Source organism: Euprymna scolopes, chromosome 4 (genome assembly GCF_053919585.1).
Source record: "Euprymna scolopes isolate OS-2025 chromosome 4, ASM5391958v1, whole genome shotgun sequence".
NCBI lineage: Eukaryota > Metazoa > Mollusca > Cephalopoda > Sepiida > Sepiolidae > Euprymna > Euprymna scolopes.
Window position 1 is genome coordinate 86758700 of NC_136485.1, and position 13807 is coordinate 86772506.

The 13807-nt window shown below is 29.6% G+C and overlaps 1 protein-coding gene across 1 annotated transcript; it reads left to right on the forward strand.

The window, feature by feature from the left end:
- The first annotated feature begins 914 nt into the window (after nucleotides 1–914).
- Nucleotides 915–9411, forward strand: LOC145268730 (androgen-induced gene 1 protein-like). Its single transcript, XM_080124307.1, has one exon. The coding sequence runs from the start codon at nucleotides 973–975 to the stop codon at nucleotides 1696–1698; it is 726 nt and encodes a 241-aa protein (XP_079980433.1). The 5' UTR covers nucleotides 915–972; the 3' UTR covers nucleotides 1699–9411.
- The last annotated feature ends 4396 nt before the right edge of the window (nucleotides 9412–13807 follow it).

Sequence of the window (13807 nt, forward strand, 5' to 3'; positions counted from 1 at the left end):
TAATATAAAAAATTACTGTCAACGAAAATTTTATTTGTCTACATATAATAATGTGCTCACAGCACTTCATTTCATTCAAGTTCATTGTCTTAGTAAATTCATATAATCTATGAATTATCTGTTAACAACACTTTATTTTAATAAAGTCCACTGTTCCTATCTAATTATCTCCACATAAGAGCAAAGTTAACACAAGATTAACTTTCGAAAAATGTGTAGATTAATAATCTCAGTTACCCCCCCCCCGCCAATAAAACAATGAGATTCTATTATTTAAGCGATTATGTGTTAACACTCTGAAAAACTTGATCGAAAAAAGAAACTTTTTTTTTTAAATTTAGAATAGGGGATCAGTTTTGTATACAAATTTTATGTAAAATGATCCTCATTCTAACTTTTACTTGATGCAAGTTACTGCTAACCCTAAGTCTGGCAAGGCCGTAAAAATGCAGACGCCATACCCTGGAATTTATCTCCCTTAGCAAAAAAAAAAAAAAAAAAAAAAAAAAATTACACGCTAGAATATGGGTGGGTGGGCATTTTTATGTTGAATCTATATGCAAAACTGATTCTCCATTTTAGAATTCTAAAATAATTGTTTTTATTTTTTTTTCTTTCCAAAAGGTTTTTAATCGCCTAAAAAAAGTAGAATTTTATTTTTTGGCAGTGAGAGTGAGTGGGTGATTACTTAGCTGCTAATTACAATTTGCAACATGGAGAAAATCAAGAAAGGACATTAAGATAAAATAAAAATTATCTCAGTCCAGAAAGATCTCTTTCACATCTAGAACAAAACAGCTAACTCTACCCCAATCCTAGCTCGAACAGTCTCTATCCATTAAAATGTAATAAATCCACTTACAGTAATAAAGTGCGAGACCGATTCAGTTTTTTAATTATCTCCCTTCATTGCTGACGATTTGTCGGCCGTGGTGCCCGACTGCCCGTGACTTTATCCACACAAAATCCAACATGGCAGCCGTCAACATTCCCCGTGCTTTCGTTCATCTGATTTCCTTTTTAGTTATGGCTGTCGGTACCTGGACCGACACTCAAATCATCCAATTCGGTTGGGACTCATATGCTGGCAAGTGGAAATATCTGACATATTGGGACCTCTGGCTGCAGACAATTTACTTCGGAGTGTGTTTTTCCAGAGATATTATCGACTTGAGCAATTCGCCGGGTCAACAGCGCGGCCTGGGGACTTTACAACGACTGATCGACGAAGCGCACGCGATGTTCGTCTTTCCAATCGGGATGTTCGTGGTGGTCACCTTCTGGGCCATTTTCTTATTCGATCGGGAACTGATCTTTCCGACTTACCTGGACAGCGTCATTCCGGCCTGGTTGAACCACATCATGCATACCTTCCCGCTTCTCTTTCTTTTCCTGGACAAATGGACGGTCCATCATTGTTACCCTCAGAAACGACGGGGTCTAATCGGGACTCTCGGATTCACATCTACCTACACGGTCTGGATCTTTTGGTTGGCATTCCGCAGGGGCATCTGGGTTTACCCGGTGTTGGAAGTGCTTGAATTGAATCAGAAATTCATTTTCATTGGAATTCTTTGGATGTTTGTGATTAGTATTTATATCCTTGGCGATAGCTTGACCACCTTTTTGTGGCGCAAACACAAGCAAATAACAACGACAACCACGAGTTCTTCGAAGAAAAGCAAGAAGCAAAACTGATAGGAAGTTCGCAAAAAAAAAAAAAAAAAAAATTTAGTGTATTAATGTATGTTTTTGTTTGTTTTGATTTCAAACTAACAACCTTACAAACAAGAACTTGCCTCCCCTCCAACATTTGCATTCCAATATTTCAATCATTCCACGTTTATAAATGTGACCGTTTTTATTCAAGATCAACGAAAAGAAAAAAAAATTATATAAATCGAAATTAAAAAAACAAAACAAAACTTTTAATTAAAAAAAACTGATGAAATATGTAAAGAATTCAAAAGATAAAAAAAAATTATCTTGAATAATTTACCATTTAATTTCTTTTTAAATATTTAATTCTAATTATTGATGTATAAAAACTCGAAATGAGTTTTCAACGGAGCAAAAAGTTCCCTTTCAAACGCGTAAAAATTGTAAACATGATGATATTTTGAAATTTCGATATGTCGTCCTGAATTGAAATATTTATTAAGATAATCTGTTTGGTATTATTATACAAACACCGTGACAGCGTTAGGGTTAGGGTTTAGGGTTAGGGTTGGGGTTAGGGTTAGGGTTAATTCGCTGTCACGGTGTTTGTATAGTTTTACCATTTGTTTTTGCTATTTTATTATTTGGTACTTGTGCAGTTTACGTACCATGCTGAAATAATACCGTTAGTACAGTAGAACCCCTGGATACGGTTGCCGTAGGATACGTTTTTTCAGGTTACGATGTGGAATACAATGTTTTTCCGGCCCCTGGTTACGGCATTTGCCCGTTTTATGGTGTTATTTATAATGTTATTTGATTATATACATGTGTAGTATTTTGTCACTAAATTTTAATCCCGTATCCCGGGGTTCTACTGTATTTAGAAAATCATACTTAACATAGGGGGATTTAAAAAAAACAAAAAAACAACTATTTTGTACTTTCATCTAACAAAAGATACCGTAAAAATTTAAGGTCCAAGTCCATTTTTACTTGAAAATCTTGTCTAAAAAAAAAAAAAAAAATAGTACAGTCCGTAAATAAGCACCTTTTTTACTTCGTTTTTACCTCTTCGGCCAGTGCTTTAAATAGGATTATTTTAATTGAAAAACTGGTACTTATACTGAATACGGACCATTCATTCATTCACACACACACACACACACACACACACACACACTCTCTCTTTCTCTCTCTCTCTATATATATGATAGGCTTAGGATTTTCGAATTTATTAAATTGTTAGGTGAAAGTACAGAATAATTTTTTTTCTTTTTTTGTTGTTGAAGTCCTGTCCTTTCCTCATTGCTAATAATGTGTTTCTAAGTAATTTTATTATTTTAGCAGGGCCGTGTATTCTGCATAAAGTACCTAAACGGTAAACGTCGATGTCGGAATACCCTGACCAAATCACCTCTAAAAAAATCGTCCTCGCCCATCAAACTCGAAAACAAAATGAAGCAAACTTTTATTATTTTTATTTTTTACCAGAAAAGACGTATTTCTCGTGTTATTATTTTAGTAAGAACGAATTACCATTTCGTTATCTTCCTTACTAAAATAAAATTGTTAATTCTTTTATTTTTTCCATACGTACTGCTAATTGTGTTATTTTTTTTTCATGCGTACCTATTTTACGCTGTTATTATTTTAGTAAAAATGAATTACTATTTCGTTATCTTTCTTACTAAAACAAAATAGTATTATGAATTTTTGTTCACTGAAAAATAGTATTATGAATTCTTGTTCACTGAAAAATAGTATTATGAATTCTTGTTCACTGAAAAATAGTATTATGAATTCTTGTTCACTGAAAATGAAATAAATAAATAACAAAAACAAACAAAATAACTCCAATTTCTTCTGGGTCAAATAACACGACAGATAAGTAATAAACAAGGTTTTTTTTACGAACACAAAATAATTGAAAATCAAAACATTTATTGTATTCATATTGCAAAAATATTTGGTACTACTACAGTTTATCGTCGAAAATGGAAACGCCATTTTTTGCCGGCCACCTGTCAAGAAGAAATCCGTATTTTAAACTATGAGCGAAACATGAACTAAATAGCCAAAAAAAATAAACTAGATAATGATACTTCCGGAAAGAACTAATTACTTACGTTCCTAAGCAGAGTATAAGCACCCCTAACCTCCCCATATTAAGAACGGCTTTCGGAATAAACACCTCAACCTAGAAAGCCGATCTTAACATGCGGAGGTTGGGGGAGTTTACACTACACTGGGGGCACGTTTCCAGAAGTTGATCTAGTTTAATTTTTTTGCGTATTTATTTCATGCTTGCTTCGGTCATAATTTAAAATACTGATTCCCTCGGATTCTGATAACAGGTGCCCGAAAAAAATGGCGTCTCCATTTGCGGCGATAAACTGTAGTAGTACCAAATATTTATTAAAGTCTGCCTAAGAAAATATAATTCTAATATAACAATTTTGTAATGAAAGCAACATTGAATTTTTATTTTATTTGTTTTCGAGTTTCCGATTCGATTTTTAAGTTTGAAAGAGCGGCGGACGATTTTTTTCTTGGCCAGGGTATTCCGACATCGACGTTTACCATGCAACTTTTCACAACTTTCAAATGAAAGGTGAGCAATCTTAATGATTACCGTTTCCTTTTTCTCTCTAACAAAGAAGTCTGACCTTTTTGAAGAAGGAGAAATAATTAATGCAAAATTTCTCAAATTTCTGAATGAAATCAGACTCCTAAAAGAAAAAAATATATTTATATTGCTGAAATTTTACTTAAACTTGTAAAAAAAAAAAAAAAAAAAAAAAAAAAAAAAAAATTTTTTTTTTTTTAAATTAAAATTTTTTTTTTTTTTGAAAATAAAATTATTATAGCTCAGGGATTCTATTGAACGATTTGAAAATAAAAGGAAGATAACTCTTTCATCGAAGATTTTTTTATTTAATTTTATTTATTAGAAACTAATTTAACTTATCCGGCTTAGATCAGCAGTTATTTATTTATTTATTTTTAAAATAAGACTGTGAAACTTAAATTTAATTGTGATTTACTTAAACCATGTTTTATTAAAAAATAAGGTAAAACTATACAAACACCGTGACAGCGAATTAACCCTACCCCTAACCCTAACCCTAACCCCTAACCCTAACCCTAAACCTAACCCTAAACCCTAACCCTAACCCTAATCCTAACCCTAACCCTAACGCTGTCACGGTGTTTGTATAATAATACCAAAAATAACACTAAAAGCTTTTTATTAAAGCAAGTTTTGTCGTACACACGCAATGCCGAAATAAAAATAGATCTGGAAAAAAAAGTCATTTTTATGAACAAGTCCAAAATAAGACTAAAAGTACATAACTCAAGACGATACTTTCCTAGTTATTTACTTATTTTTTTTTAATTTCTAAAAAAGAAGGTTTCTCTCCGTGACTAGAAATTGATGAACAGAACTTATGGGATCCATAACTTATGGGTAAATGGGAAGTTTCTTGCCCTGATAATTTTATCGAAAGGCGATTGCAGTAGTAGTTAAAAAATTTTTTTTTTTAATATTACATTAAAATCAATTTAGTATTATTCATTAAATATGAAAAGAAATCACTTTAAACGAGTAAATAGGCTTATCGGCTTATTACCAACACGCTGGCTTGTTTTAATTAGCAAAGCTGGACGGTATTCGATATAAAAACATGAATGAAAACTCTATCAAACGAAAAGGAGTAATTTTCAAGTGAAATTTAATTTTACGGTATCTTTCATTTATTAAATTGTTAGTAAAGTTATTTAATTGTTAATAATAGTTAATAAAGCCATGTTAAGACTAGTTTCTATTTTATATTTCATCAAACTGTTTGTCACTTTTTTTTGGAAACTACTGGTGGACTAGTCTGGCTGCAGTTTTTTTTCATGGACATAAGGTGCAGCAAACTAAGTATTATGGTATTCGTTCGATGCACAGTTAGGGATTAATAGACATAAAAATGAGCACAAATTTAACCATAGCCAACCATCAATTTGGCATAAAGCACTCCTTAAGTTAATGGTCTATAACTTTTTCCTGTTTTAACAGATTAAAAAGACTAGTCTTTCTAAATATTATTTCAGCATGCTTCATAAATACCAAAAATTTATAAAAACATAATTTTTGTTTTTGCAACACAGTAAAAACTAGGTATGTGCACTAATGTTGCTGAAACTGATAGGGGGAACATGGTTTTGAAAGCCGGCTTTTCATAATTTTTTTTATAGGTTTCCAATTACTTTTTGATTGTGTTTGAAAGATTAAAGCCTAAATTTAATCTCTTCAAAGAAAAAAAATATTATTACATGTGAAAAAAAATGTTTGCACGATGGTGGCGGAAGGTGAAAAATTAAGCTAAATTTTGAAGTTTAATAAATTTAGTGTAAAAATTTGTTAAAAGATAAATATTAGTTTTTTGGAACTATTTCAAAGATAATTATTAAAGTAAAAACAATTCGTTTGAACAAAAAATAGCTTAATTAATCCTCAAAAGCGATAGTTCATTTTTACAGTTTTAGCTTTGCACAATCGAAACAAACGAAAAAAATGTCCCACATAAGTTATATAGAAGCCCAAAATGTCAGAAAGTCAATTTTATTTTTAAATTTATAGAGGAATTGAAACATTATTATACCTTAATTTCTTTATTTTTGGAGATTATAAAAAAAATTTAGGTAATCCTAAGGAAGTGTTTATTTAATTAGAATATTTATTTACTTTTTTATATGATGACTCGATTTATTCTCAAATGTGTTGTAACGATAAATTAAATTAATCTTTTTGTAAATAAAGTAAAAGTGCATTTTAAATGTGAAAAAAAGTCAATTAAAATCACTGATTACATTGACAATTTATTCATTGAAACAATAAACAAAAACAATTTATTAGTAATTAAAGAGAATTTGTGCAGGTAGGATGCAAATCCTGTTTGTTTTCTTTTTGTTTTTTGTTACAGTTTTGACCATCCATATTTGTCGAAATTAAAGTTATAAAATAAAAACACTTTTTAAATTATTTTTTTCTTAGTGATCCTGATCTCAATTTTTTAATTTCTTTTTTTAATTTTCAGGATTATAAAATAAATTTCTTTTGCTAATGTTTACACCATCATGTGTACAAGGAAAATATTATAATATTATATTTGAAATTTTTGTAAGAATTGTTATCATTAAAATCACATAAAATATTTTTTTCAGTTATATTATTTTTAGGTGAAAATATTGAATAAACAATGCTTAATAATATCGATAGTTTGAGAAATAAATTTTTCTTTGAGTTATATTGATTTCATTAATACAGACTTGAGGAACTTTTTTACAAAAAATAATACATTTTCACTAAAATTACAAAACAAAATAATGGGTTTCTTATATTCTATGATTGTTAATTAATAAATACTGAACATTTCATTAAAATTGGTTGATTTCCTGAATTTTGGTGAATTTTTAAATGAAGGGAGGGGTCAAAGTGTTTATACATTCAATTTGTACGTACCTAATAAAAACAAAAACAATGAAAACATTTTAAAATCTTACGTTTAACTGTTTCACATTTCAATATCACAACATCCGATTTCAATTATTCCCAAATATCTGAGTATCCATTTCCAAAAATGGCTGGACCTCTGCTGTACAGAACGTATATGACAACGAGGATTGAAGACAACACATTAATCGAACTTGCCAAAAAACTGGTTGCAAATTTGAACATTATGAATGGATTGTCAATAAACGTCACTTGTTAACCAATTCGTATGAAAAGTGTAGTAAACTGCATGCAGAATTATTGGATATTATGAAGATGGCATTGCCCAAAAAACAATGTCAGGCATACAATATGGACAAACTCTTTTTGAGCAAAGTAGCCTGCTGTTATGAAAAATATTTTATATTTCATATCTCTAGTAACGACTTTCAGAGGAAAGTAATTTAAAAGATTAGTGTCAGCATTGATTGATGTAATTCCATATTTTATATGAGCTTAATTCATAATACTAAACCCTCAAGAATTCAAAGGGTCAAAATCCAAAAGAGGTTGAGATTGATAAAAATAAATGTTTTCTTTGCAAATACCATTGCGGCAGTAACAACAAGATTATTGGGTATTTGGATCTATTGACAGTTTCTGGTTGCTGTTTTTTAATGAAAGTAGTGGATTGGAATAGAGAGATTCTGACAGTGGATTTTACGAGGAACAATAATATTTAGCAATGGTTGTAATGCATATGCTAGCCTCCCTAACATAGACGATGCTATATAGAACCATGATGTAATTGGCCACAGAAGGAATTTTGTGAATCCACATATTCTCGTATGATTGAGAATACATGGATGCACGCCAAAAGAAAACTGTGCCATTAATTTTGCTACAAATGCTGAACTTTTTTCCTTCTTGCTAAATTTATATAGCACGAAAAATTTGCAGCTTATACATTTAACAAGATGCTGTGCTGCATTGCTGATATTTATTGTTTATAAGAAACTATTTTGAATTTTAAACTGTTTTCATTACTTTTGTTTAAAAGTTTGATTTTGATATGTTGTGAAAATGCAAGAATTAAGATGTAAAACAAATATTTTTTATAAATAATTTGTTTTAAAAGAATTATTTTTTTTATATAACTCACTAAAAAACCTTTTCATTTGACTTGTTTTCCATTTCAACTTTATATATTGAGTAAATACCCCAAATATTTGTTACTTGTAACTTTATTTATTGACATATGACCTTCACATCCTTATAAACAGGCTCTGTTCTTTCTTCCTGCTTAACCATGCCCATATTTTGCAATTAACCATGACCTTGATCTGCTGATTTATTTTTTGTTTTTACAAATTACAAATAATTAATATAGAAAAGGTAGTTTTTGTTTGTAGAAAAAAATTTTTTTTTTCTACATCAATAAATAGTTACTATAAAGAAAGACTATTTTCTCTTTTTGAACATGTGAAGAAAAAGAAATTTCAAACTATTATATGTTTAAATATTAATAACAAAAAAAAAAAAAAAATCATGTTATAGTAAGAGTTAGGGCAGACAGGTGCTATCAAGAATTACTTTTTTTTATTTTATTAAAATCATCGAAGTTAAGTGATATTGAACTTGGTTAGTATCAGATGAGTGACTATTTGGAAATACCAAGCACTGTGTGGTGAAGAACGATGATGACATTTACCTGCAAAAAAACAGGTTGCAAAGTGAAATCAGCAAATAGAAGCTATCTTCTATATAATTAAAATTCTCAATGCAAGAAACATGAAGTCGTAATGCATGTAGGGTTAAAGTATTCTTTACTTAGCCATATTTAGTTAGATTTTACTTTTTTTTCCTTGACCCATTTGGCATAATGATAAGAGTGCTTGCTAATGGGCAGGGAGACCAGTATTTAATCCTCAATCGAGTCATAAAGAATTGTACTTGATGTCTCCTTGATAAATTCTCAGCATTATAAGGGGAAGATCAAGGGTAAGTGGAGTAATCCTGAGAATGAAGTGGCACCTTCTCTCCACCTCATTTGTAGCTGTTAATAAAAAGGGAGCCTTTAGGTCGCTCTTGACTATAGTCAACCACTTAGCTTGAGTCACCTCTACAGAATGACATTAATTTATTTTGTATTTTGTCTACGTAGTAGTATAGTTATTGAGTGATTGTACAAATTTTAATGCTGAACAATTATTTCAATTTTTTTATAATGTTTGAAAATTTTAATAAAATTATAAATGTTTATGAAATGCATGTCTGTTATTTATATGCTTATAGAAATTTTGTCTAAAATGTTCTTTTAAATATATTCAAGTAAAATTTAATGTATGTTAAAATATTTGCAAAATTTAAGTAATTCATTTATGTGTATGTGTTTAGTACATTTGAGGTGATATGTGTGTTTAGTACATTTGAGGTGATACGTGTGTTTAGTACATTTGAAGTGATATATGTGTTTAGTACATTTGAGGTGATACGTGTGTTTAGTACATTTGAAGTGATATGTGTGTTTAGTACATTTGAGGTGATATGTGTGTTTAGTACATTTGAGGTGATATGTGTGTTTAGTACATTTGAGGTGATACGTGTGTTTAGTACATTTGAGGTGATACGTGTGTTTAGTACATTTGAGGTGATACGTGTGTTTAGTACATTTGAAGTGATATGTGTGTTTAGTACATTTGAGGTGATATGTGTGTTTAGTACATTTGAGGTGATATATGTGTTTAGTACATTTGAAGTGATATGTGTGTTTAGTACATTTGAAGTGATATGTGTGTTTAGTACATTTGAAGTGATATGTGTGTTTAGTACATTTGAAGTGATATGTGTGTTTAGTACATTTGAGGTGATATATGTGTTTAGTACATTTGAGGTGATACGTGTGTTTAGTACATTTGAGGTGATACGTGTGTTTAGTACATTTGAGGTGATATGTGTGTTTAGTACATTTGAGGTGATATATGTGTTTAGTACATTTGAGGTGATACGTGTGTTTAGTACATTTGAGGTGATACGTGTGTTTAGTACATTTGAGGTGATATATGTGTTTAGTACATTTGAGGTGATACGTGTGTTTAGTACATTTGAGGTGATACGTGTGTTTAGTACATTTGAGGTGATACGTATGTTTAGTACATTTGAGGTGATACATGTGTTTAGTACATTTGAGGTGATACGTGTGTTTAGTACATTTGAGGTGATACGTGTGTTTAGTACATTTGAAGTGATACGTGTGTTTAGTACATTTGAAGTGATATGTGTGTTTAGTACATTTGAGGTGATACGTGTGTTTAGTACATTTGAGGTGATATATGTGTTTAGTACATTTGAAGTGATATGTGTGTTTAGTACATTTGAAGTGATATGTGTGTTTAGTACATTTGAAGTGATATGTGTGTTTAGTACATTTGAGGTGATATATGTGTTTAGTACATTTGAGGTGATACGTGTGTTTAGTACATTTGAAGTGATATGTGTGTTTAGTACATTTGAGGTGATATGTGTGTTTAGTACATTTGAGGTGATATGTGTGTTTAGTACATTTGAGGTGATACGTGTGTTTAGTACATTTGAGGTGATATGTGTGTTTAGTACATTTGAGGTGATATGTGTGTTTAGTACATTTGAGGTGATATGTGTGTTTAGTACATTTGAGGTGATACGTGTGTTTAGTACATTTGAAGTGATATGTGTGTTTAGTACATTTGAAGTGATATGTGTGTTTAGTACATTTGAGGTGATATGTGTGTTTAGTACATTTGAGGTGATACGTGTGTTTAGTACATTTGAAGTGATATGTGTGTTTAGTACATTTGAGGTGATACGTGTGTTTAGTACATTTGAGGTGATACGTGTGTTTAGTACATTTGAGGTGATATGTGTGTTTAGTACATTTGAGGTGATACGTGTGTTTAGTACATTTGAGGTGATACGTGTGTTTAGTACATTTGAGGTGATACGTGTGTTTAGTACATTTGAGGTGATATGTGTGTTTAGTACATTTGAGGTGATACGTGTGTTTAGTACATTTGAGGTGATACGTGTGTTTAGTACATTTGAGGTGATACGTGTGTTTAGTACATTTGAAGTGATATGTGTGTTTAGTACATTTGAGGTGATATATGTGTTTAGTACATTTGAGGTGATACGTGTGTTTAGTACATTTGAAGTGATATGTGTGTTTAGTACATTTGAGGTGATAGGTGTGTTTAGTACATTTGAGGTGATATGTGTGTTTAGTACATTTGAGGTGATACGTGCGTTTAGTACATTTGAGGTGATATATGTGTTTAGTACATTTGAGGTGATATGTGTGTTTAGTACATTTGAGGTGATATGTGTGTTTAGTACATTTGAAGTGATATGTGTGTTTAGTACATTTGAGGTGATACGTGTGTTTAGTACATTTGAAGTGATATGTGTGTTTAGTACATTTGAGGTGATAGGTGTGTTTAGTACATTTGAGGTGATATGTGTGTTTAGTACATTTGAGGTGATATGTGTGTTTAGTACATTTGAGGTGATACGTGCGTTTAGTACATTTGAGGTGATATATGTGTTTAGTACATTTGAGATTATACATGTGTTTAGCACATCTGAGATTATACATGTGTTTAGTACATCTGAGATTATACATGTGTTTAGTACATTTGAGATTATACATGTGTTTAGTACATTGAGGTGATATATGTGTTTTGTACATTTGAGATTATACATGTGTTTAGTACATTTGAGATTATACATGTGTTTAGTACATCTGAGATTATACATGTGTTTAGTACATTGAGGTGATACATGTGTTTTGTACATTTGAGATTATACTTGTGTTTTGTACATTTGAGATTATACATGTGTTTAGTACATTTGAGATTATACATGTGTTTAGTACATTTGAGATTATACATGTGTTTAGTACATTGAGGTGATACATGTGTTTAGTACATTTGAGATTATACATGTGTTTAGTACATTTGAGGTGATACATTAACATTTGTTTCTAAAAAGAATTATTGTTAGTAATTTGTTTTATTGTATTGATGTTTTTTTTTCCTGCAGGACAAAATCCAATATAACTTTAATTTAATTGTTAAATGTTAAAAAAAAAATTTCATTATGATATCTATTGAAATTGTGTTAATTACTTTCTAAAACACAAATATTGGATATTAATAATATATATTAAACTATTTTTTCACTTGTTTTAAAACAATTTTACTGTTAGTGTTCAAATCCAAAGTTTGATATAGTGTTTCTCCCTCACTATTTCATACTGAAACATTTTCTATGTTACAAACAATAACATTTTTATTAGATTTATTGTTTGTTTACCATGATTGGTACTTTTTTTTTATCTTAAAATTTATCTGGCGATGAATTCTAGTTGTTCTACTTTTTAATTATAATAATTTTTTGTTAAAGTTTTAACTGTAAATGTGACAATAAGAAACCAAAATCTTTTACGATGATGAACTTTTAAAAGAATAATTTTTTATGATAAACGTTTCAAAACAGAATGTTTGTGATAATCAACCTTTACTTTGTTCTATTTTAAGAAACCTCCACAAAATATCCATATTTATTTGCCTCCATACGAAGAAAAAGGAGATCAAGTTCTATGGATATTGTTGATCTTAAGATTAAAAATTAATTTTGAAGAAAGTTCAAAAATTATTTTAGAATTTGAAATAATTTGAAACTTTCTTTGCCCAAATTAAAAGGTAATTTTTTTCTATTTTTCCAACCAAAAGTTATTTGCATGTTTTTAATTTTGAAGTAAAAACAAAAAATGAAATTAGAAAAGACAAAATAAAAACTTTTATAATTTTTCAATTCTAATAATAATAAACTTTAATGTCAACCAAATTTATTTCTATGTAATTTAAAAAGCTATGCTTTTCAGAAAAAATATAAATTATAAAATTTTAAAATTGTTTGGCTATATGTCGCCTGTCTGAGGCAATTCACATTCAAATGTAGCTTTTTAATTAACATTTTTAGTTTTAAAACAAGTTATTTTATTCAATTAATGTGTTGATTAATATGCAAATAAACTTCACAAAAATATGATTTAAAAATGAAAACGTGAAGGAAGAACCACCATGCAATAGCTGTTAAAAAAGACTATTTTATATTGTCTATTTTGTTAAAAAACAAACAAACTAGAAATGAATTTATAGGATTTAAATTTCAACATTTAATTTTTATTTCAAATCCATTTTTTTTTTTTATAAAATATTAGTTATTTTAATTTTTTTTTTTACAAAAGCATATTTTCTAACAAAAAAATTACAAACAAAAACTGGTGGTGGTAGTTCAATAAGCAAAGCAAAAAATAAATGTAAAGGCAAATATAGTTAATTCCTCTAAAGCACCAAAGAAATCTAAATAGTTAGGGAAGTTGAAAGTGTAAGGCACAAATTCAGAGCTTTTTATGTTCAACAGTAATACAAATTGTTATTATTGTGAACTCCTCAAATAAAATGAATGCTATCATTGAATTCATTGTAAAATTTTACTTAAAAGTTTGATCTTAACATAGGTCTTTGTTTTCAATTGCATTCCCCCAAACACACACCACACATGGTACAACTATAACAAATTATGGAGAATGCATTGTTATCAAAGTTAAACAAAGAGTTAGAA

Coding starts and splice junctions, on each gene's coding strand:
- LOC145268730 (XM_080124307.1), top strand. CDS start 973: ATGGCAGCCGTCAACATTCCCCGTGCTTTCGTTCATCTGATTTCCTTT.